We start from the raw sequence: 27432 nt of genomic DNA on the forward strand, positions 1-27432 counted from the left end.
TCCCACCAACAGTGCAAGTGGGTTTCCTTTTCTCTGCACCCTCACCAGCATTTATCGTTTGTAGATCTTTTGTTGATGGCCATTCTGATTGGTGTGAGGTGATACCTCATTATAGTTTTGATTTCATTTCTCTAATAAAATTAGTAATGTTGAGCATCTTTTTCATGTATGTCTTGGCCACCAGTATGTCTTCTTCGATAAAATGTCTAGTTAGGTCTTGATACTAAGCTGCATGAGCTGTTTGTATACTTTGGAGATTAATCTTTTGTCCATTGCTTTGTTTGCAAATATTTTCTCCCATTCTGTAGACTGTCTTTTCCTCTTGTTTATGCTTTCCTTTGCTGTGCAAAAGCTTTTAAGTAGGTCCCATTTACATCAAAAAGTGTTTTTCCTATGTTTTTCTCTAGGAGTTTTATAGTGTCACGTCCTACATTTAGATCTTTTATCCATTTTGAATTTAATTTTGTGTATAGTGTTAGGGAGTGTTTTAATTTCATTCTTTTACAGATAGTGGTTAGCTTTCCAAGAAACATTTATTGAAGAGACTGTCTTTTCTCCACTGTATATTCTTGCCTCATTTGTCATAGATTAGGTGACCACAGGTGCATGAGACTGTCTCTGGACTTTTCCTTCCTGCATCGTTGACCTTATTTTCGTTTTTGTGCCAGTACCATATTGTCTTGATTACTGTAGCTATATAGTATAGTCTGAAGGTGCCTGATTCCTACAGCTCCATTTTTCTTTTTCAAGATTGCTTTGTCTATTCAGGGTCTTTTGTATCAAACTGCAAATTAAAAAATTTTGATTCTAGTTCTGTGAAAAATGTTACTGGTAATTTGATAAGAACTGCACTGAATCTGTAGATTGCCTTGGGAAGCACAGTCATTTTGACAATATTGACTCTTCCAATCCAAGAACATGGTATATCTTTCCATCTGCTTGTGTCATCTTTGATTTCTTTCATCAGTGCCTTATGCTGTTCAGAGTACAGGTCTTTTGCCTCCTTAGGCAGATTTATTCCAAGGTATTATTTTTGATGCAATGATAAACGGGATTGTTTCTTTAATTTCTCTTTCTGATTTTTCATTGTCAGTGGATGGAAAAGCAATAGATTTCTGTGTATTAACTGTGTATGCTGCAACTTTATCAAATTCACTGATGGACTCTAGTAGTTTTCTGGTAGCATCTTTCTCTATGTATACTATGATGTCACCTGCAAACATTGACGGTTTTACTTCTTTTCCAGTTTGGATTCCTTTTTCTTCTCTGACTGCTATAGCAGGGACTTCCAAAACTTTGCTGAATAAAAATGGCAAGAATGGACACCCTTTTCTTGCTCCTGATATTAGAGGAAATGCTTTCAGATTTTCACCATTGCATATGATGTTAGTTATGGGTTTGTCATATGTTGCCTTTATTATGTTGAGGTAGGTTTCCTCTATGCCCACTTTGTGAAGAGCATTTTTTTTTATCATAAATGGATGCTAGATTTTAGCAAAAGCTTTTTCTGCATCTACTGAGATGATCATAATGATTTCTACTCTTCAATTTGTTAATATGTTGTACCACACTGATTGATTTAGGGATGCTAAAAAATCCTTAAATCCGTGAGATTAAACCCACTTAATCTCCTTTTAATGTATTGTTGGATTCAGCTTGACAGAATATTGTTGAGGATTTTTGCATCTATGTTCATCAGTGGTATTAGCCTATTATTTTATTTCAGTCTCATATTGGTAACAGGGTGATGGTGGGAAGGCAGACATTTTTAAGAAGAACAAAATGCTCTGGCGTATTTCAAAACAGTTCCTTATTCCCTGCTGGAAGCAAAAGCATTTTGCTGTGATACTCACTTTGAGAACCTGATCAAGCTCTTAGAAGTGAAGTACACAGAAGTGTGGGGATCTCGTGTAGTTCTGACTCCCATATTCGTCCACCTTGAACATCTGGAGAGTCATCAATTATAGTTCAGGTTTCCCTACCCCAGTACTGATCTCCACAGAGGATGCAAATTATATCTCACTAACGCTGCCATAACAAGTCAACATAATGCACCAAACTGATAAAATGAAAGAGTGCATTTCAACAGATGTAGAAAAGGCATTTGAGAATATGGTATATCAATCTAAGAAAAAAACACTCAGGAAGTTAAGAATAGAATAAAGCTCCCTCAATCTGAGAAATGACATCTACACAAACTGTAAGGCGTGATGTTATAGCTAATATAACAGAGTGAAAACCCTACTGCTTTCTCCCTAAGATCAGCTCCAAAGCGTCTGTTTCATATTTTGTAGAAGGTGCAACACAGTGCAATAGACAATAGAAAAAAATAAACCGTATACTAAGTAGGAAAAAAAAAACAAATAAAATTGATTTTATTCTGATATGTTTACGTACATAAAGAAATCTTATAAATTTATAAAACTATTAGAGCTCATAAATCTATTTGGAAAGGTCCCAATATCTAGTGAATATACAAATAGTAATTCTGTCTATATGCTCACAACAAAAAATATTACAAATATAATTTTCAATAGCAACAAAAACTTAAAATACTAGGATAAATTTAATGAAGTATTTGTAAAGCATTTAAACTGAAAATTACAAAAAACTACTGGAGAAATTAAATAAGCTCTAAACAAATGCAGATACATATCTCATCATGAATTGGAAGATCCAAAATTATCAGGATATCCTTTCTTCCTAAGCTTATCTACAGATCAGTCTAATGCCAATCAAAATCCCAAGAGACTTTTTAATTTTAGATACTAAAAATTGATCTTAATATTTTTGTGAAAATCCGAGACCTTAAAAGATGCTTACTCATTGGAAGAAACGTTATGACCAACCTAGATAGCATATTCAAAAGCAGAGACATTACTTGGCCAACAAAGGTCTGTATAGTCAAGGCTATGGTTTTTCCAGTGGTCATGTATAGATGCGAGAGTTGGACTGTGAAGAAAGCTAAGTGCCAAAGAATTGATGCTTTTGAACTGTGGTGGTGGAGAAGACTCTGGAGAGTCCCTTGGACTGCAAGGAGATTCAACCAGTCCATCCTAAAGGAGATCAGCCCTGGGTGTTCCTTGGAAGGAATGATGCTAAAGCTGAAATTCCAGTACTTTGGCCACCTCATGCGAAGAGTTGACTCATTGGAAAAGACTCTGATGCTGGGAGGGATTGGGGCAGGAGGAGAAAGGGACGACAGAAGATGAGATGGCTGGATGGCGTCACCAACTCAATGGACGTGAGTTTGCGTGAACTCTGGAGTTGGTGATGGACAGGGAGGCCTGGCATGCTGTGATTCATGGGGTCACAAAGAGTCAGACATGACTGAGCAACTGAACTGAACTGAACTGAAGACATTGGAAAAACAAAACTTCAAAAAGAAAACAAAGTTGAAGACTTCTTTGCTTTATTTTAAGACCTACTACAAAGCTACTGTGATCAAGACAGTGTGAAAAGGAACAAAATAATGGACGAGAACAGACCAGAAGTAGATTCAGACTTCATGGGGTGACTTATATTTTTTATTAGGTGTCAAAACAGAAAAACAGGGTAGAATAGGAGAGTCCAGAAATAGACTTACTCACGAGGGGAGATTTTTTTTTAACCAAAGTATTAAAACATTGTAATGGGGATGGAAATCTTTTCTGTGGATAGTGTTGGAACAACTGACTAGCTATAGAGAAAAAGAAATTTGGACCTATTCTTCATATCATACTCACTAATTTGTTTGAGCTGGATCATAAATCTAAATGCCAAAACTAAAATTACAAGGCTTCTAGAAAAAAAATACAAAGGTTTTTTAACTTTTCATCAGACAAAAATCTCTTAGAACCCAGAAAGCACAAGACCTAAAAAGAACATATTGATAAAATAGACATCATCACGATGAAAAATACGTTTGCTTATCAACAGCTATTGCTAACAAAATGTATAGCCAAGCTCCAGATTCAGAAAAAAATTCACAAAACACATAACTGGCAAAGAACATGTATCTAGAATGTATAAACAACTCAAAGATAAAATGACAAACAACTCAACTTTTAAAATGGGCAAAAACCTTCAAAGACACGTCATAAGGGAAGATATGAATGGTGAAAAGTTACATGGAAAGATACTCAATACATATTATTAATCACTAAGGAAGTGCAAGTTAGAATCACGAGATACAACTATGCTCACACTGGAATAAAGACTAAAATTTTAAAAATTAAAAATACCAAGTATTGACAAATGTTGAGCTACTGGGAGTCCACCAGATTGCTGATGGAAGTGTAAAATAGTACCACCACTGTGAAAAAAATGTGGAGTTTCAGTTTTAAGTATTTATCCAAGAGAAAGGAGAATGCAAATACACCTAAAGACTTGATAGAAGGTTAATTTATAAATGCCAAATAAGTGAAAACTCAAATGTCTATTAACAGATGAACAGATAAAAATTTATGGAATATGCACACAATGGTATGTTCAGCAATGAAGAAAAACAAACTACACACAAGTCAGATATATCTCAAAAATGGTATACAGTTGGCCCTTGAACAACATGGCACTGAACTACATGGGTCTACTTATACTTGGATTGCTTTCAAGAGTAAATACCACAGAACTACACAATGCCCAGTTGGTCAAACTGCAAATCATGCAGCCTAACTGCAAATCATGTTAGCTTTGCTGTAAAGTACATTCAGAGACTGTCTTTCTCCAGCACCACTACCTCCCCCCCTCAGTCAGGCGTCCATCACATGTGTGGAGGTTTAGCCAACAGAGGAACTGCAGATATGGAGCACCAACTGTAAGCTATGTGTGGATTTTTTGACTGAAAGGAGAGTCAGTGCTCCTAACACTCTCATTGTTCAAGGATCAACTGTACTTAGTAAGAGAAGTCAGCCACAAAGGCTTCATTTGCATGTATTTCTAGAATAGGAAAAACTAACCTATGATGAGAGAAAGCAGGTCAGTGGTGACCAAGAGCCAAGGGTGGTGAAAACTGACTGGAAAGAGACACAAAGACACTGTGAAACAATGCAAAGGCTTTTACAGATTATACGTGAGTACGCAGGTTTGACAAAACTCAACAAACTGTATATTAGAGATCTCTACATTCACTTATGTAAATCATACTGCAATAAAAAAGTTATTGATACAGGTATGTAAGCATAAAAAGGATACACATATGCCAAAAAATTAGCAGCATCAGAATTATAGGATTTTTCCTATAATTTAAAGATTTCCTTTAATAACCTAGTATTACTATATATATATAGATGTCCATCAGCAGATGAATGGATAAGAAAGCTGTGGTACATATACACAATGGAGTATATATATATATATATATCAGGGCCTGAAGGACAGCCTCACTGAAAAGGTTAACATTTGAGCAAAGACCTGAAGGAGGTAACCGTGCAAAGCTCTATGGATATACGTGGGAGAGCAGTCCAGAAAGAGGAAAACTGGAGTGTAAAAGCCCTGAGGCTTTGAGAAGAGAAGTGACATGATCTGACATGTGAACAGGTGCCCTTTGGCCAGCATGTTTAGAATAGACTGTGAAAGCCAAGGACAGAAACAGAGACTAGTCAGGGAAGTGCTGCAATAACCCAGGTGAGATATGACGGAGGCTTGACTGAGGGGGAAGGTAGTGATGCTAGAGAAAGAGTCTCTGAATGTACTTTACCGGAAAGCTAACATGATTTGCAGTTAGGCTGGATGAGACGTGGGAGAGAGAAAAAGGTTAAGGACAATTTCAAGGGTTCTGGCATACACAACTAGAACAGAGTTACCTGGTTATTAATATAGAGAAAACTAGAAAGGAGAGGTTTTGGAGGGCAGATGCAGAGAAGAAAGCAGGAACTTGTTTTGGACACACTAAATTTGAGTACAACTAAAGAGATATAAAACTAGTAGTCATCAACAGGTGGAGAATATTGAAAGACAAACACCTGGTGAACTAACCAAAGGAATGTGTACCTAGAGGAAAAAGAGAAAGGTCCAAAGAACGGACTCAATACCATTTCTGGAGGTCAGCAAGTTCTCAGCATAAACTAGAAACGAAGGTCAGTAACACCCTAAAGTATATACTGTAAAACTATTCTTAGAAAGTTCAAGGAACTAAAAAAAAAAAAAAACCCAACCAAAAAAGCCTTTTCTATTCTTTGCTCGAATGAGTACTCTCAAGTTTCCACTGATTATATAAGATGAAATGGACATCTTCTTTTAATTACAATCTGAAATTGGAAACGATGGAGAGAGAGTACCTGTTCACCGTTATTCTAGACCTGTGTTCCTATAATTCCATAGTTCAAGCTTCTCTTTTTCTAACTATTTAGGAATAAAGGTGTAACAACATATTCAGACAACCTTTCTTCAAATAGCAAATAATTATTTTCTAAGGAGGAACTACACTTGTGTCCTGGAACAAGACTCATCAGTCATCAAATGATGCTCAGAGCTTGTGAGGTAATGATGTACTACACAGCTGTCTGATCCTCAGATGTCACTTTGGAGGCTGATGATAAACTACAGGTCTGACAACTCACTTTCCATTTCAAGATATTTCTTGAACTTTCTCTTGTTGTGACAGGCAACCAAATTGATTAAACCTAGTCATGGGATTTGACACTACAGCCAGCAGACTTCTATTTGTTGATTGCTATTGATTTTCTTTGATACTTCATTTAAAAATCAATAGTTGGAAAGAAAAATAGGCTTGGTTTACACATACTTAAACATACTATTGTATGCTGAAGGAGGCACAAGTTTGGCAGGGCTTTGGCATCCAATTATAAGAAGAGCTCTTAACAGGTGAAAGCAAGGGCTTTAGATCGATATTCAGTTTTCTTTCTCAATCAAAGAAAGTGGCTATAAATTAGGATCATCAGTATTATTTTCAAGGCTTTCTTGAAGCAAACAAGTTTAAACTTTTGGGGAGGGGCAGAGAGTCTTCCTTGGATTTACATTAAAAATGTTACACCACTAAAACTTTTTCTTTGTTTTTAAGCATATTTATAGCACCTGGGGGCTTCCCTGGTGGCCTGGCCAGTAAAGAATCCACCTGCCATGCAGGACACCCAGGTTTGATCCCTAGATTAGGAAGATCCTCTAGAGGTGAAGTGGCTACCAACTCCAGTATTCTTGCCTGGAGAATTCCATGGACAGAGGAGTCTGGTGAGCTACAGTCCACGGGGTCACAAGGAGTCAGACATGACCAACAAACTAACAATTTCACTTTTTTCTTTTCATGGTACCTGAAGTTCATCCGTGCTTTTATCTTTTTGGCTTTCTTCTTATTTTTCTGCCTCTCTTCTCCATCTTTCAAAGGCTCTGGTGGAGCTGTACTTTCAACCACAATGTCAATAACATATTTCTTTAAGGAAAGGTGCTCCTGCAAGATAAATACACGAAATAATAATTAAAAACAACAATAGCACTGCTACAGACTACAGTGACTATAAAAGAATACACAGATGAAAGTAAAAGTAATCTCTAGGAAATACTGGCTTCAAAAACTGCTTTGGTAAACACTGAAGAAATCATTTTACTTGAGACTTTCATTGACCTGTCAAACTTTGCTGCACATCAACTGAGCTAAATGCCAAGGATACAGGGACACACTCAAGTGCCCTGCAACTCCACACTGCAACAGAAGAGGTAAAATACCATACTCAAATCTATTAAACCCAGCTTGGTCCTACAGGAGCGCAAAAGGGGAAACAAGATCACTTGGGGCAAGGAGGAAAGATTTTAAGAAGGAAGCACCATGTCTGCTATCCCTTGAAGGATGGATTGAATTTGAACATGTGGATATTGGGTATGTGTGTGTTTGTTTGGGCTGGTAGTTGTGAAAGGTGGCAGGAAGAAGAAAGGAGTAGGCATTCCAGAAAACAGGCAGAGGTGAGAAAGCAGAACGTGGCTAGTGGCAGCAGAAATTTGGTCTGGCTCAAGTACACAGTTTGGCCCCACTTCCCTCCTTAGCCATCTTGGATTTTATGGCACCTCATTATTATTACTCTCCTGCATGTACACAACTCCCTTGTCCCTCTATTCCTCTTTCATACCTGCATGGAAAAACCTCAACCCTCAAGCTAACTCTTTCTCTACTTTGTACTCATAACTGAGCAGATTAATATGGCTATAATTACAAACCATGGTGACAAGATCTCAGTTTGAATTTATGACATTACACCTCAAATGGGCTCTAGAACTGCCAGGCAATCGAGCAACCTTAGTCTACTTTGTCTACATTCTCCCTCCCAGAAATTATTTTAGACCCTCCCCTTAAATTTCCAACATCATTAGAACCATAGATCACTTCTTCCTCCCTGACACATTTTCTTCACTAGGTTTCTAGATATCACACTCTCCTCCTAACTCCATGTACCTTTTAACTCTTCTTTGGTGGATCCTTTTCCTCTTCTTGACTGATAAATATTAAACATCTCAGACTTATAACTTCCTTCTTCTCTATTCAAACTTATTTATTAACTGCAGTGACTTGAGATATCATTCACAGAGGCAATTCCCAAATTTTTATCTCTAATCCAGACTTCTCCCCTGAACTCTATTCCTATATCAAACTATCTACTGAAAATCTCCACGTAAGTGGAGTATTTCCAACATAAGCATTTCCAAAATAATACTCTACAACATAGCTCTTATGCTGCTAATATACATTAAAAATTGACCTTAGAGTGTTTAGTAAGTGGTGCCACTATTTGCATAACTGCTCACATCTAGTACATCAGTAAATCCTATCAGCTCTACTTTCAAATACACCCATATTAATCTCAATCCAATCACTTATCCTCACCACCATCACTTAATCTAAGCTTTCATTTGGATTATGAAATAGCTTCTTAAATATCTTCCAGCTTCTATGGTCTCAAAATCTTTTCTTTACAAAATTAGCAATTTTAAAAAATATAAATTACATCATATCATTCCTCTTATCAAAATCTTGCATTCTCGTCACGTTCAGGATAAAATCCACAGTCCTTATCATGGTCTACTAAGCCCCACATCATCAGCCTCTCTGACCTCATCTGACATTGCTCTCTCCTTTGTTCACTCCACTGTGGATGAAGTGGGCATATTAAACAGTAGAACTGATAGGGTTTACTGATATATTAGATTGGGCAGTTGTGCAAAGTTACTGAACACTCTAACAGCAAATTTTATGTATACAAGGAGCATAAGGGTTTTGTTGTAGAATGTTATTTTGAAAATGCTTATGGTGGAAACACAAGTGGAGAGTTCCAGGAGACAGTTTGATATAGGAGTGGAGTTCAGGATGCTGTTGTTCTTCACATTCATCAGGAATGGTACTGCCTCAAGACTCTTGTTTCCTTAGCCAAGAATATTCTTCTCCAGGTACTTGCATGGTCTCAGCTAAAATGAACATCCAACCTTACATAACACCTTCTATTATTTGCCATCTTTTCATTTTTCTGCATAGGACTTGTCTATCATCAGTGCCTGATATCAATATTTATTTGTAATTTCCTGCACTAGAATATCAGTTTCATGAGGGCACTGACTTTGTTTTGTTTGGTGATGGTTCGGTGTCTGGTACTGTGCCTGGCATACAGTAGGCACTCAATAAGTATAGGTTAAATGAATGATGAAACGAAGGTAACAAGATCTAATACAATATCGGTGGTCAAATGAATGAAGGTGGTCAAAACATACAAACTTTCAGTTATGAGATTAAGTAAATCTTCAGATTGTAATGTACAACAGTGAGTATAGTTAACAATACTGTACTGTATATTTCAAAGTTGCTAAGAGAGTAGATCTTAAAAGTTCTCATTACAAGAAAAAAACTGTAACTCTGAGCGGTCATAGACTGTAACTATGGAAATCATTTCACTATATACAGATATATAAATATATATATAAAATCAAACATTATGTTGCATACCTAAGACTAACACAAATGTTCTCTGTCAATCATATCTTGATAAAAAAGGGCAAAAATAGTATTCTGAGGGCTTATTATATAATGTACACTGAGGTAAGTCCTTTACATATGATCACTGATTTAGTCCTTTGAACTATACTAAAAGGTATATATTGTTATTACTTTCATTTTAACTATTAGGAAGCAGACACAGAATCAAATAACTTTCCTGAAGTTAGAAAGTCAAGATCATGACGATTAGCAGTTTTGTAGATAGTAGTGATACAGCCTAATTTAAATCCAGACAATATGATTATGGAGTCTGTATTTTTGGCTAGTACTTTAGAGATATGGTTAGAAAATGAGCTGAGCCATAGAGTTGTGCTTATTATTAAACTTCTGTGCTTAGTGAGGTCAGAGGGAAAAAGCCAAATCCTGTATATTTTCTCTTGTATATGGAATCCCCCAAATAAAGCAAACAAATGGATATAATAAAACAGAAACAGACTTATAGTCACAGAGAACAAACTAGTGGTTATCATTGGGAAGAGGGATAAGAGAGGAGCAAGATAATGGAAGAGGATTAACAGGTACAAACTGTTGCTGCTCCTGCTGCTGCTAAGTCGCTTTAGTTGCGTCCAACTCTGTGCGACCCCATAGTCGCATAGACGGCAGCCCACCCAGGCTCCCCTGTCCCTGGGATTCTCCAGGCAAGAATACTGGAGTGGGTTGCCATTTCCTTCTCCAATTCATGAAAGTGAAAAGTCAAAGTGAAGTCGCTCAGTCGTGTCCGACTCTTAGCGACCTCATGGACTGCAGCCTACCAGGCTCCTCAGTCCATGGGATTTTCCAGGCAAGAGTACTGGAGTGGGGTGCCATTGCCTTCTCCAGGTACAAACTACTAATTATTAAATAAATAAGATCAAGGATGCAATGTACAAGACAGGGTATATAATCAGTGTTTTATAATAACTTTAAATGAATATAATCTATAAAAATACTGAATCACAGTGTTGAACAACTGAAACTAATAAAATACTGTAAACCAACCATACTTCAACAAAAAGCAGAAACTTTTCAAATCATAAACTTACCAAAACAGTAAAACAAAATCACCCCAAACAAAGGCAGAAAATATTCTCAAAAGTGGAAGTAATTATTTTCATTGATAAATTAGGCCTGTTGTATATAACATCTTCACACTTTGGCACTAAACAAAGGCAATTACTTAAGTGATAAGTATATATAATATACATATACATGCAACTTGAAAAAATAACCTAGGTCTCAAGTCAAATGAAAGCAATCACATAAGTAAATAAAGAAAACTCCCTTAACATATATTCTAAAGACACATAACACAAAGCAAGTCATGTAAAACCACCATCCAAGTTATCATTTATTAAATACTTGCTGTGATCAGCAAAGGGCCAAAGTCTTCACAACCCCACAGAAAGGTGGGAAAATGTTTATATTTTACAGATGTTTAACAAAGGCTCAAAAAGGTTCAATATTATGTTCATGATCATAAAACTCAAGTTCAAAAGGGCTTCCCAGGTGGCGCTGGCAACTTGCCTGCCAACGCGGGAGACATAAGAGGCGTGGGTTTCATCCCTGGGTTGGGAGGTTCCCCTGGAGGAGGGCATGGCAACGCACTCCAGTATTCTTGCCTGAAGAATAGACAGGGGAACCTGGTGGGTTACAGCTCACAGCATCGCAAAGAGTCAGACAAGACTGAAGCAACTTAGCGTGCACACACGCAAGACCAGGCTTTTTTCCCACTCCACATTTCCTCCCTCTAACACTGCTCAAGTGGGCTAAGTCTCTGACATCTAATTTCTATCACCACACTAAGGAAAAGGAGTATTTTAAATGACATTTTTAATTTTGTGAAATGCTTAATTAGACTATTTTCAGTTGCATACAAATGCTATTTATATATTTAATAAAATCCATTAATGGTCTAAAATGCAGACATTACACAGAAAAATTTGGATTCCATACAGAATTAACAAAAACTGCATCTTTTTAAAAGACATTAAAATCATACACACAGCATGCATCATGAACTCTCATTAACTTTTTAAAACAATCTCAAAACTAAAACCAAATAAGAATATATCTCTATTTCTGTTTGACTTAATTTTTTAATACAATTCAACACATGTTAATCGTAAAAAATAAACAGTGAAGTCAGTCTGAAAGAGAAACAGCAATACAGTATATTAACGCATATATATGGAATTTAGAAAGACAGTAACAAGGACCCTATATGAGAGACAGCAAAAGAGACACAGATGTAAAGAACAGACTTTTGGATTCTATGGGAGAAGGTGAAGGTGGGATGATTTGAGACAATAACATTGAAACTTGCATATTATCACATGGAAAACAGATGACCAGTGCAAGTTCGATGCATGAAGCAGGGCGCTCAAAGCCGGTACTTGGGGACAACCCAGAGGGATGGGGTGGAGAGGGAGATGGGGGGGTGGTTCAGGAGGTAGGAGGGGGGACATATGTACACCCGTGGCTGATTCATATGGATGCATGGCAAAAACCACCACAATACTGTAAAGTAATCAGCCTCCAATTAAAATTAATTAAAAGCCAGAAAGAAAAACACCAATAGAGTATACTAACCCATATATATGGAATTTAGGAAGATGGCAATGACGACCCTGTATGCAAGACAGGAAAAAAGACACAGATGTGTATACCGGACTTTTGGACTCAGAGGGAGAGGGAGAGGGTGGGATGATTTGGGAGAATGGGAATTCTAACATGTATACTGTCATGTAAGAACTGAATCGCCAGTCCATGTCTGACGTAGGGTGCAGCTTGCTTGGGGCTGGTGCATGGGGATGACCCAGAGAGATGTTGTGGGGAGGGAGGTGGGAGGGGGGTTCATGTTTGGGAACGCATGTAAGAATTAAAGATTTTAAAATTTAAAAAAAATAAAAAACTAAAAATAAATAAATAAATAAAAAATACAACTCAACACATGTTAATTATAAATAATATAAATAAAATTAAGAAATAAAAATCTCCTTTAATTTTAACACCTAAAAATAATTGAGTAATCATCCAGACATTTTTATCCACATACATTTTTATTAAAATGTATATACTTTTTATAATATTTTACAATGTTTTTAAATTTAATATTGCAAATATATTCATTCCATGAAATAATGTTCTACAACATAATCTACTGATTATTTACAGTATATGTAATTTTACTAAATGCTTTTTTGTTAAACATTGGAATTTTTATTTTCAATATGATAAATACTAGGGAAACAAATATAGCTAAACTTTTAGGGACTTCCTTGGTGGTCCACTGCTTAGGAATCCACCTTGCAATGGAGGGGACATGGGTGTGATCCCTGGCTGGGAAAAGATCCCACACGCCGCGGGGCAATTAAGCCCACACACAGCAGCTGGTGAGCCCACACGCCACAGCTACTAAGCACCCATATGCCGCAACTAAGATCTGATGCGGCCAAATAAACAAGCATTAACAAATTTAAATTATTCCTTTAAGATCAAAGCATAGAACTGCAATTTCTGGGCTACAGATTACACACATTTTTGAGGCTTTTCATATGTATTCCAAAACAACCAAAATGAGAATAAGTCCCCACAAGTGGTTTGCCAGTACCTAGTATTTCTGTTTTGTTTTGTAAATCGGTCAATTTGTTAGCTGAAAAACTTATATTAATATGCTTAACCATTTGTTTGTATTTTGTCTTATGTGACTTAAAATATGTCTATTTTCTAATTTTCAAGGTTTCATAGATTTGCTTCTAGTGGGTTGCATTACGTTTTCACTTTCTCTAAGAAAGAGACTGCCTTTTGGTGACGCACTGTTGGATGTGACACAGGATAATTAATTGTTATATTTCCATTAAAACCATGAAGACTACACAGGAAGGTTTTGAGATGGTTTCTGAAGAGGGAGAACATGCACAAAGGAGGTTTTCAACACTAAGAAGTGGTTTAGAAAATTATAATGCATTTCTACTTGTGAAGTATTAGCCATTAAAGCACTTATAATGAGGATTCTGGGAAGATGATGGCAGTGGTAATAAAGTTATAGATTCTCTTTGAATCACCATATAAAACAGAAAGAGCAACTGGACAGCAAAATCAAAACCCACAGCAAATATTTACAACAAGTAAGTGGCAAGGGATCCCCACAGCCTCCAAGCAGGAGTGGGTTAGGACAAACCACCAACAGATCAGCAGGGTTTCAGTGTTTCTGAAGGAGAAATCAGAGGGAAACAGTCAGAGTGAATCATGAACCTGAGAACAGAACTCTAAAAAGGAAATCATTTTTCACTGTAGAGTTCAATAGGCCAATCTGAGTACAGCATCTAAAACGGAGAGAGGTTTGATCACTGAAATGGCAAGTGAGTGAAAGGTGCCTGCATTAAGGTCAGAACAGTCTGTGAAGGCTAAGCCCTGCTTAGTTGCTCAGTCGTGCCCAGCTCTTTGTGACCTCATGGACTGTAGGCCAGCAGGCTCCTCTGTCCATGGGGATTCTCCAGGCAAGAATACTGGAGTGGGTTTCCATGCCCTCCTCCTGGGGATCTTCCCGAGCCAGGGATCAAACCAGCATCTCTTCTGTCTCCTGCATTGGCCGGTGGGTTCTTTACCACTAGTGCCACCTGGGAAGCCCAGGCTAAGCCCTATGACCTCTCAAAGCTAAGCCACAAAGAAAACTGCTAAAGAAGGAATTTAATTAAGCAAACTAGGAATAACAGAAACAAAGGGAGGAAATGCCTGGATACAAACAGAACTAGGAAATTTTAGGAAGCAAGTCACTATATTTTTTACAAAAACAACAGAAGGAGCTCTAAGAAGTTAGAATAGGTACCCTGAATCACAACTCATTATAAAGGTCTTATAAAACAGATTCCACATAAAAATAAGCAATACAAAGGTATCAAGTTCATATGACAAAATTATTAAAAACAAACAAATAAGTAGAATAGCAACACTACAAACAATGAAAACACCCCCCCAAAAAAATACACAGAAAAGATAAGTATGTAACCTTCTATTTCAAAATAAGCTAAAACAAATATAGAAAATGTTCTAACACAGACCACCATTTCAAAGACTCAGAATTTAAGTCACAAAACTCAGTGAAGATGGCAAGAGAAAATACATCATTTAAGAAATGAAGATAAAATAGAAGACAAAAGAGTGAACAAACACAGCAAATAATTCCTCAGACAACTAAAAATACAAAAGGGAGAAAAATACTTAAAACAAAAGAAATAAAAATGATTTGAGAGTAAGTGGAAATACAGAAGACAGGCAAAGATATACAGCAAACAGGAGCACCTGAAAAAGAAAACCAAAACAAGGCAACAAATCAAATGTTAAGAACTATAATATAATTCAAGAAAACTTTCCTAAAAAAGAATACAACTGAATGTTGAAAGAGTACACCACATATCTGAAAATACTGACCCAGAGTGGCTAATAACAAAACATATAATATTATGAAATCTAAAAACAAAATCTATAAAAAGTTAGATTATCACCAGGCCTTTTGACAGCAATATTTTATGCCAGAACAAAATGAAGTATAGTAGTTTCCTCTTATTCTTGGTTTCACTTTCTGTGGTTTTAATTACCTGTGGTCAACCATGGTCTAAAAATATTAAATGGAAAATTCCAGAAATAAACTCATAAGTTTTAAATTGGGTACTGTTCTGGGAAGTATGATGAAAACGTACACTACCCCACTACATGGCCTGGATGTAAATCTTCCCCTTCCAGTGTTTCCACACTGTATATGCTACTCACCCATTAGTCACATAGTACCCATCTAGGTTATCACATGGATTGCAATATGGCAGTGCTTGTGTTCAAGTAATCCTATTTTATTTAAAAATGACTTCTAAGCATGAGAATAGTGACACTGGCAATTTCAATATTCTCTAACTTGCCTAATTTATGAATTAAACTTTATCATGGGTATTTATGCATAGGAAAAAGACAATACAGCTGACCTTTGAAAAATATGAGTTAGGGATGCTGATCCCCACACAGTCAAAAATCTACACATAATCTTACAGTTGGCCTTTCATGTTCATAGAGGCAACCAGCCACAATCATGTAGTACTGTGTTTATTGAAAATAATTCATGTATAAATGGGCTCACATAATTAAAATCTGTGTTGTTCAAGGATTAACTGTATATATAGCATTCAGTACTATCCATGGTTTCAGACATCCACTGGGACTGGGGTCTTGGAATATATCCTCCAAGGTTGGAGGGGACTACTATAAATTTATTTAGAATTGTCAAAGGAAGAAATGTGAACTAAGGATTTTATACCCAGTAAAACCAGCTTTCAGGTATAGAAAGCACAGATAAATTGTTATTAATATGAAAAAATCTAAAGAGAATATTATTTTCATAAGACCTTCCTTGAAGAATCTACTATAGAACAAGCCTCGAAAATCAACATGGAGACAGAGACATGAGGACTAGTGGTAAATATTTCATATATACTTACGGAACTAAGACTAAACTAGTGATTAAAAGCTAAGGAAATAGAGTTTTAAAATGGTTGTATGTCAGACTTTTCACAGAATTACTATTAAAAAAGATGAGAATGAGGAAAACATGAACAGAATTCTAACCTGTTCTCAGTAATTAACATCGGCAGTAGGATTATTAGTAATGTTATTCTAAGATTGCTGTGTACATAATGTCGGATGAAGTAAAGGAGATAGCATTTCTCCTGAGAAACCTGTATGCAGGTCATGAAGGAACAGTTAGAACTGGACATGGAACAACAGACTGCTTCAAAATTTGGAAAGGAATATGTTAGGCTGTAATTTGTCACCCTGTTTATTTAACTTATATGCAGAGTACATCATGCGAAATGTCGGACTGGATGAAGCAGAAACTGGAATTAAGATTGCCAGGAGAAATAACAACAACCTGAGATATACAAATGATACCACCCTCATGGCAGAAAGTGAAGAGGAACTAAAGAGCCTCTTGATAAAGGTGAAGGAGGAAAGTGAAAAGGCCAGCTTAAAACTCAACATTCAAAAAACTAAGATCATGGCATCCAGTCCCATCACTTCATGGCAAACAAAAAGGGGCAAAGTGGAACACAGTGACACATTTTCTCTTCTTGGGTTCCAAAACGTATGTTATGTAAACGTATATATGTATGTATATCTGGAGGAGGGCATGGCAGCCCACTCCAGTATGCTTGCCTGGAGAATCCCATAGACAGAGGAGCCTCACAGGCTATAGTCCATGGGGTCACAAAGAGTCAGACATGACTGAAGTGACTTAGTACACATTCACGCATGCATGCATGTGTGTGTATGTTTGTGTATAAAATACTCACACACACATCACATATATTTTATGTTCTTGAAATATCATTTCACAATAAAAGTAATCAAGACATCTTAATGAAACAGCTAACTATAAACTAAACGTCTTACCATATCAAGTAGCAAAGTAACTAACAAATTCTACCAGGCTTATGTCAAAAGAACTTGAGAGCAAACTCTAAGAGACTGCCCCAACAGATAGCATAATTTGAGCTTTAAAAGAAAGAAAAATTTTCAATGAAGGAAAGCCATCAAAAATTCCAGAGTTTATAATGATATATATTTTAAAATAACTGTTTCCTAGGATAATAGGGAATTCATTATACTGGAAACAGGTAAAAATGAAAAAAATTTAACCTACTAATCAGTAACCAAATAGTAGATGAGGGAAGGAATATCTTTACAAATATATTCCAAATAATAAGTGAAAGTGAAATGTAGAATTTGAATAGCCCCATATTTATGAATTAACGGATTTAGGTATCCATTAAAATCAGAAGCTAAAAGCATCAAAAGCTAATATGTCAGTACCACAAAAAGAAAGTCTATAAGACATTATGCTCATCTTGATGAAAGAACTCACACCAAATACAGTTTTTCCAAATGGGCTGAATGCCTAGTTTGAGCAAGTCTCTAGATTTGCCTACCTGTGAGCAGGCAATAGACAGTATACAGGAATTACTACACACTGCACAGTAACAGAGCTTTAGCAAGTCACATAATTCTTCTGCTAGGGACAAGATTTCCCAATTCTTCTTTGTTTTTAAGATTTTTTTTTTTTAAACATGGACCATTTTTAAAGTCTTTTATTGAATTTGTCACAACACTGTTTCTATGTTTTGGTTTTCTGGCCATGAGGCATGTGGGATCTTAGCTCCCTGACCAGGGATCAAACCTGCACCCGCTGCACTGGAAGGCGAAGTCTTGACGACTGACCACCAGGGAAGTCCACCCTTTCTTCTTGTAGCTAGTGGTAGCCATGTGACTGAATTCTCACCAGTGGACTATGAATACATGTTTAATGTTTGAAGACCCATTCACTTTCTTCCCCTTCTGCAAACTGGAACACAAAAGGACCTGTAACATAGCTCTGAATATTAGAACTATATTAGAGAATGATAGCAACAGAAGATAACTCTCTGAAAAAACTACATGGCATAAAGCCACGCTGACCACTTAGAACTGCTTACCTCAGGACTCTATTGTGAGGAATAAAGATCTATGTTTAAAAAAAAAATCCTTGTATTTTTGTCACTATTACAGAAGGTTAGTCTTTTGTCTTTCCCACTTAATGCAATTATGTACAAAAATTTATATTATGTTTATATCTTTGCATTTTTATATGTGTATGCATGTGTACATAAAATGACTATAAGAAAATATGGCAAAATACTAAAACCTGTCACTAGATGACTGATGCATTTTTAATTTTCTCATTTATAGTAAATGTGTAAGTAGAAAGTAAATCATTTTAAAATAGCTCTTATGAAATGATATTTAGAGCTGATGCCAAAATAGTATTTGGGCAAAGTGATTGGAAAAGTTCAATAAGGCAGGATGCATCATGAGTTTATCAGTATTAGGGGTGAGTGATGCGTACATGGAGGTTTGTCATCTTATTCTGTCTACAATTACAAGTGTTTTAAATTCTCCATCAGTTTAGAAAATTCTCCATCAGTTTAGAAAATCTTGTAAAGAAAAATAATTTACACACACGTAAAAATTATATGTTTGGCTTGCCAATAGTAGTAAATGAAATTACAATATTCTTATCTCTCAAGCGTCCAAGAACTATTCTCATAATGAAATTTACATTTGTGCACTACTCAGTTACTGAAGAGAGTGGACTCCCAGTTTGACATCTATTTTAATGACAGAAGGAGACAATATCCTGCAAAAAAATAATCCTTGATGACATCCTTTCTTAAAATCCCAAGGAACTGGCTACGATAAGACAAATACAGCAATTTCATCTCCTTTTACCTGAAATATTGCTTGCTTAAAGTTATCTATAGTTCTGGTCATCTGAAAATTGAGCTTTTAAGAGACTGATATTCCTGCCTCCATTCTAATATGAACAACCAAACAGTTTCACAGTCCAGTCTACTTAATATTTAATAAAATGCTCAGTAAAAAAATAAATTTTGAATAACTTACTTCCACAAAATTACCATAAGGAAATATGAAGGTACAACAATATTTCTCTACAAATATATTCATTGCAGTGAGATTTAAAACAAAATATCAGCAGTAGGGAACTGATTACCTAAATTATGGCACATGTATTAATATGGTACTAGAAAGGTTAGATTAGTTTTAAGCACTAGTAATGGTAAATAAAAATTCAAATTTTAATCCTTGTAATGCAGTTTATATATAAGCAAGTGTTTAAGATATTCACAGGTAAAGAGCAGAAAATTAGATCAACATACTAACAGTAGGCAAACCTCAGTTTTTCTTAAATTTTCCACAATTGATGTATATTAACATTGTAATCACTGTAAAATTAATGTTAATAAGGAAATGTAAGGAAAAAGCAAGTTATTTAAAGAGGATTGATTTGTATAAGGTTACAGTTTCTACAGGCTCATTTGTACCACAGAAAGAATAGATAGAACTATGTAAAAATACACTCATCTTTTGCTATCTACTCACAATCCTAATTATTACACCACAGGCACAAGGAAAAGCAAAGTATACACTTTGGGATGCAGTGTGTCTCAAATGTGCCTATGACTCATTTCCAAAATATGAATTATCAGGACCAAAAATCATCTGAAGGCCTCTGCATAGCCTTCTTTCTTATAAGAATTTTTAAAAACACAACTTCTAGCCTTATGGAATCCTACTCAGTGCAAGCACTACTCTACTACTAACAAGTCAGAAATGAGTCTTCATTGGCCATTCTATTTGACTGCTAATTCTACACATGCATTAGTAAGAGACACTGTTTTTTTCCTTAGGAACAGAAAAGCAAATTGGTGCTGTGGAAACAGCACTGAACTGTGAGTCAAGAGAGCTATCCCAGGATAAATTCTACAACTCATGGCTAAGTCACTTCTCTGAGCCTCAGTTTCCTCACTAGTAAAATAAAAGCATTAGACAAAAAATTCTAAAGCTCCCCATTTTCTAACATTCTAAAAATCAATGTATATGTATAGTTGATCACTGTTGTACAGCGGAAACACAACACTGTAAGGCAATTGCACTCCAATTAAAAAAATAATAAAACAAAATAAATCAATGCCTCAAGTCCAAAATCTAATTAAGTATGGCTAACTCCACACACACACACACACATTTAAATCTAGTTTTAAAGTCATAATTGTGACTTCTTATTTAAACAACATTAATGTAATATGAAAAATTAGCAATGCATATAAGGAAACTAATACCTATACAGATGATCTCATCAAAGTTTATACCCTTCTTATTCTTTTAATTACCTTTTATGGCATTCTAGACCAAAGCACTGGCCTTTCTAACATAATTTACTATATTCAATGAAATAATTCATAATGAAGTTTATGACCTTGATATTTTATCAGACTCCTCCTGAAGGTTCTTTATTTTTTAAAAGAGACAGGAAAAAATTAAGCTATAGATAGGTTCATGATCTTTGGGAAACAATGTCAAAGTTCTAAAAATAGTTGATGAGCTAGAAAATATAAATGACACACATAGGATTTTATTAAACTAATTTTTAGAGCTCTCTCAAGTGTTACACCTTACAATAAATACATTTCATAAAATATGCTACACTGAAGAAAACAAGTTGCTTCCCAGTATTTAAAAATATTGTAATATAGAAATGAGAATTTTTAAGGATATTACTCTTCCTAGATCAAAAGATTTAAATATGTCTTCTCTGAATAAAAAGAACCAGTTTCATTACAGTAATACAAAATGTGTTTTTACTTGAAAATGAAAACTGTTTCTTTATAGAAATCCAATGTCATGCTCAAAAGGCATATTTCTCTGGAGCCAAAAGTTTACTTTCAAGAGCAGGATGGGAATAAAAAAAAAAGAGCAGGGTGGATGCCAAGTTACAAATCTAAATAGATGAGAAATTAATGCAACGGTTTTCAACATTTTGTTTGGAAAAACATTTTTCTCTCAACCTCATCCTGTACTTTCTCAACTTTGTAATCTAAAATCCAATGATATTAATCAATTTCAGAAACAAATAATGTTTTCTCTTAAATTCTTAAAATATTATGAGGCACTCCAATCTTTTAAGCCTGCCTGGGACAACAACAAGTAAGATAAATACAAGGCATTTTACAATATTTCTTCATTGTCTTCTACAAAAACTGGGCAAGTGTAGGGGCCCGGAGGGTAGGAACTTGGTTTCTTGCTTCTTTAGAGAATGATGGTAAGAAAAATGAGAGGTGAAGAAGAGATGGCAGACTGGGGAAATGAAGGTGTTTGGGAAGGGAAGAAGAAGAAGGAAAATCAGGAGAAAAAGGAGAAGCAGCTGAAAAAAGGGAAGAAATAAAAACATACTCAACTACAAACAACATGGCATTTTTAGACAGCACTTTACCATATATCTTGAATACCACCCTCACAGATAGAGTATATTGAAAATAATACATGACAAGTTAGCTCAGTAACATTTAGTTTGAGAGTGAAAAAGAGAAAGCATCAGTCACTCAGTTGTGAACAACTCCTTGCAACCCTGTGGACCGTAGCCAGCCAGGCTTCTCTGTCCATGGGATTCTCCACGCAAGAATACTGGGGAGGGTTGCCATTCCCTTCTCCAGGGGATCTTCTCGACCTAAGGACTGAATTAGGGTCTTCTGCATTGTATGCAGATTCTTCACAGTCTGAGCCATCAGGGAAGCCCGTCATTTAGTTCATTAACATTTAATTCAATATGAAGTGTGCCAAGGGCTTATGCTAACAGCTTATGTTAAAGAGCCAGAGTTTTACTATGAATAAGACTGAAAGAATCTATAGCAAACTATTATTTTGGCTTGTAACACTCTTCTATAAAGCCATTCCAGCAGGTTATCCCCCAGAAAGATTTCAGAGGAAAGCTGATTTATAATTACTGACCTATTGGATGGCACTAGCCATACCAAAATGTCTATAATTATCATCCAAACATGATTCAAAAGTGAAAGCACCATATATAAGAATTAGTTCTCTCATATTTAAATAAGTATGTTTAGAGATTTATGAAACTATGAAATTTATCAGAGATAACACAAAATGAAGAGATAGGCTCAAGTGACATTTATCTCTGCTTCCCTGGCACCTGGACTCGTGCAGAGTGCCCAAGCAGGTGCTGAAGAAATGCTTTAAAAAAAAGTTTTAGAGTTCCATTATATTTAAATACAATTTTAAATTTAGTCAAACAGTAAATTTAAGAAAATCTAAAATGTAATGCCTTTAAAAAAAATCAAAATAATACCCTTTGTGGCAGCACCGTTTTGAAAAATTAAACACATTCAACAATGAAACCTATAAAACTTGATAGGCTATTTTAATAATACAAAAGAGTCAACTCTTCCCAGGTCCCTTTCTACAGGTGTAGGATACACTTATGTTTTTATCTATTACAATCTATGTATTATATTGTTCGAAGTGACGGATGAGAAAAATAAAGCTAATGAAATACTGTGAAACAGACACCATGGAAAAGAGAAAAGGCCGTCTTGTGATAGAATGATAGTCCACCATCTGTCCCCCTGCCACTCAGGGACAATTACAAATACTCCATCAGTTTCTGGTAGGTGGAGATGATAAATGAGGTAAAGACTTCTTTTTCAGACTCTGATGTTCCTTTCTGATCTAATCTGAGGTTTAACAGATGACTCAAAGAAAAGCCCAGAGTTCAACAAGCTTATTAATTTATTATGCTGTGAAGATGGGAAGAGGTCTGAGCTCAATACTACAGCAGAGAATGGTTTAGCTGTATTGAACCAAGGCTTATAATGAAAGATGTCTTTGCAGAATTCTAAGGTTTCACATACATAGTATCAAGCCTCATCCTTAGAAATCATTTCAATAATATTCTAGTAACAATATTACCATCGAACACAAATAATATCACCCTTTCAATACAAAATCAGAGACAATGTTCATAGCATCAGACCTCCCAGTTGAGTGATTTTCACAGCCTGGGGTGACAAGGGCTTAAGAGAGTAGACATCCTCGTATCATAGTCAACAGCACCAGAATAAACATTTCCTTTATGTCTATTAACTTTTAAATGTTTAACCAAAGGATGCATGCAAAAATATAAATATTTGGTTACAGTAAAAAGATAGAAAAGAGTATACTACTCTAACACTACATAAGAAAGAAAGCTGGAATGGCTATGCTAATATTACACAAGGTAGCAAAGAGTATTATTAGAAATAAAGGTCACTTGATAATAAAAAGGGGTCAATTAATCTAGTGGACATAACAATGATTAACATTTATGAACCTAATAACAAAGCTTTGAACTACATGAAGCAAAAACCGATTGAACTGTCAAAAGAAATGGAAAAAGTAACAATTAAAATAAAAGAGTCCATATCCCTCTCTCAAAAACTGACAGAAGTAGGTGGAAAATCAGGAAAGATATAGCACATGATGCAACTTTTTGAGGTGACTATTATGTTTACTATTTTGATCATGGGTTATGAATACGCCAAAACTTATTGAACTGTAAACTTAAAATAAGTACATTTTAAGGTATAACAGTAATATCTCAAAGTGCCTTAAAACAGCAGGAAATTCCCAATTTGTATTAATCTATAATATCGAATAGAAAAGAGTTAAGTCCAAAGAAATAACATACAGCATGGTACTTTTTTATAGAGCCAAAAACCACTAAAATAAAAGCATATTTTTATAGTAATAGACCTAGATGCAAAAATAAAACTATAAAGGGGAGGGAAGAGGAAGAATACACAAGGACATATCAAAAACCCAAACTAGGTTTGCCATAATAAGATGATACCAAAAAGAAAAATAATAATCTAGGAAGCATTAAATAAGAAATAGGGATGTTTGATATTCTTTAAAGGTATAATTGATCAGTAAGATGAAAAATGTATAAATAATTATGACCATGAGAGTAAACTCCAGTATACATATATTGCAAAAATTGACTTTAAGAATACAAGGAAGCATGAATAAATAATAATAGCATACTGGCAGTCTTCATTTTTGAGAAAAGGGTATTAATGAGAACAAAAACAGGTTTAAAAAAGTAGGACTATTTTCATAACAATGAACAAATTTGATATATATATATGTCTAAAGGGAAAAAATATTATTAAAATTTTATAATGTATGAAGATATAAAGAATATCAATAAATTTCCCAAAGTAGAACCTATATAAGCCATAATCTATGACCAAAATGAAATAAAAGTTGAAATTAAAAACAAAAAGTAGTGCTCATCTTTGGCATCATAGTCCCTATGCAAAATATCTAACAGTCAAATTCATGAATCACTTCACACTTTTAAATACACACAAGCATTCGTACAGACGGCATTACCACCACTCTAATTTGCAACCTTGGAAATATCTTTGTTTAAAAGAAGAACTGAAATTCAAAATACTTGTAAAATTCAGTAATTATTTAGAAACAAAGTAAGCCCAGCAGGAAAGCTTAAGGCTTAAATAAAGAAAACTATGTACTTTCCTACTGATCAGTTCAGTTCAGTTCAGTTTCTCAGTCGTGTCCGACTCTGTGACCCCATGGACTGCAGCACGCTAGGCTTCCTTGTCCCCATCACCAACTCCCAGAGCTTGCTCAAACTCATGTCCATCAAGTTGGTGATGCCATCCAACCATCTCATCCTCTGGCATCCCTTTCTCCTGCCTTCAATCTTTCCCAGCATCAGGGTCTTTTCCAATGAGTCGGTTCTTTGCATCAGGTGGCCAAGGTATTAAATGATACATACATACAGATATAATAGATGAGTAGACAAACAATGTAGCTGGATGGAAAGAAAGAATTTTTTAAAGTATTGAGTTTGTTACAATAGTGTTTCTGTTTTTAGTTTTTTGGCCGTGAGGCATGTGGGATTCTAGCTCCATGACTAGAGATCCAACCTATGCCCCTTGCATTGGAAAGTGAAATTTTAACCACTGCACCATAAGGGAATTTTCTAGAAAGAATATTTAAAAGATGTCTACTCTTACCTTGATGCAATCTTAATCAAAACACAAACAGGATGTTCTTAACAAGTTAACAGTAAAGGATATGTAGAAATTGAAAAGTAGAGGGAAAACAAAGACAATTTTGAAAAAAGAATAATGAAGAACAAACTGACCACAGTAAGAGGAGAAGCAAAAGACAGCAAATGATATCTACTCAATTCTTTGGAGAAAATAATTATAAAACTGAAAATCTCTATCCAGTCGAAAGTAAACAAAGACTTCAAATAAAGATTATTTCTACTTTATGCAACCTATCCTGGAGTACAAAAAAAAAAAAAGAAATAGGAAAAACTAGCCAGTTTACATTATGAAGCTAATATAATCTTGAGAAAGGAAAATCTAAATTAAATATCTGCAAAACAAATTCAACTATATATCTTTAAATCAAGACCAAGTAAGCTTAATATCAGAAAAGTCATTACGTAATATATCACATCAAAAAAATTAAAGGAAAATGTGACCTTTCCAAAAGATCAAGAAAAAGTTTCAATAAAAATTAATGCCTACTTATTTTTTTAATATCTTACAAAACCAGGGAACTTCTTTACCTTGATAAGAGCCATTTATGAAACTTATAAATTGTTTAAAAAAAAAAACAACCTCCAAATCAGAAAATAAACAGAATTTTTTTTTAAGTCTTAATTTTATTCAACATAAAATGCCAAGTCACTGAACTAGTTACTGGCATAAATCTAAGGTTACTTTGTACCCCAAATCTTATAGTATGGTTAGAATAGATGAAACCCTAGCAAAAGTCAATAATACATGCTTTAATTCATTTGTTCTACAATACCAAAAAAGCTAAAAAGCCAATCTGAAATTAAGAATACATCACCTACCTGACCAAATCTCAAAGTGGCATTAAATGGAATTCAGTATTTTCCTTTTTATAATGGCATCAAAAGTTATTGCAACAATTTAAAAGAATAAAGAACTAAGGATGTAACTTGCCAAAATACTCAACTTCACTATCGTGGTCTCTTATGCTTGCAGACGCATTCATTTATCTAATTTTAATCTTGAACCAAAAGAAGAAAAATGTGTCCCAAGCAACATGGACACATCTCTGTTGTTCTATTTCTTCTTTAATTTTTTAAAATCCTTTTCCTTTTATCAAAGTTATCCAATACACATAATTAACACAGTCAATAGTTCAAAGAAAGTAATTTCCTACTGGTCTCCCCATTTCTTTCTCAAATCCAGAGGCAAATATTTTAGCTCATTAGTTTATCTTTTTTCTTTTATACTAATGTATTTTGTGTTGCTATTTCTACATTTTTCAATTTTAGGATTAGCTCCTGACTTTTCGTTGTGGAACATGAGGATTTAAGCTCTATTCCAGAACCTGAAACTACCACTACACTTTGACTCTCATGTTTTCCCCTATACTTCCAAATATAAAGAAAAAAAGAGGTGCTATTACCTAATTATCTAGGAAGCAGGAACATGAGGTTTACTACATTACTTTCTGATGCTAAAATACTTCATAACTTAAAAAAAATTTTTTTTTTTTGAGAGAGAGAACTAAATTACAGGACTGTGAAAATTCTGTTTTATAGCTTTGTGATTTTCCTGATACTGCAGATGTGCCTACTCTGCCAAATGCAAGAGAAGCCAAGTTGACAGAATCATTATTACTAAAATGCAGTAACTTTGATCAGAGATAGATAGGCATTCCCTGCTCCTCTATGAATAACTACTTTGGAACCAAAACACTGGCCACAGAATTTCAGATAAAGAACCTAATTAGGTGTTGATTAAAATAAAAGCTTTCCCCCAATGCCCTTAGTTCTTAGGTGGTAGAAGCCAGTAGGCATGCCATGGGCCAGAATGGAGGCTATGGTAAAATCTCAGAGAAATGAAGGCAGAGCAACCTCAAGGGTGGCCTGATGAGCAAGAGACAAATAAATGGCTCATGCTCCGCCCATGTCCAAGCGGAAAGAAAGGACCAGGAATTCTCTAGCTACCCTTTAGGATCAGTGGCCG

The 27432-nt window shown here is 35.2% G+C and overlaps 1 protein-coding gene across 2 annotated transcripts in view; it reads right to left on the reverse strand.

The window, feature by feature from the left end:
- Positions 1–27432, reverse strand: part of SCAPER (S-phase cyclin A associated protein in the ER) — a 400712-nt gene that overhangs the window by 226973 nt on the left and 146307 nt on the right. For both annotated transcript variants that reach the window (XM_018066270.1, XM_018066269.1), the window contains exon 21: positions 7248–7384. In XM_018066270.1, the coding sequence (XP_017921759.1) occupies positions 7248–7384 (137 nt within the window). The remainder of the gene's footprint in view (positions 1–7247; positions 7385–27432) is intronic.

Source organism: Capra hircus, chromosome 21 (genome assembly GCF_001704415.2).
Source record: "Capra hircus breed San Clemente chromosome 21, ASM170441v1, whole genome shotgun sequence".
Classification (NCBI taxonomy): Eukaryota; Metazoa; Chordata; class Mammalia; order Artiodactyla; family Bovidae; genus Capra; species Capra hircus.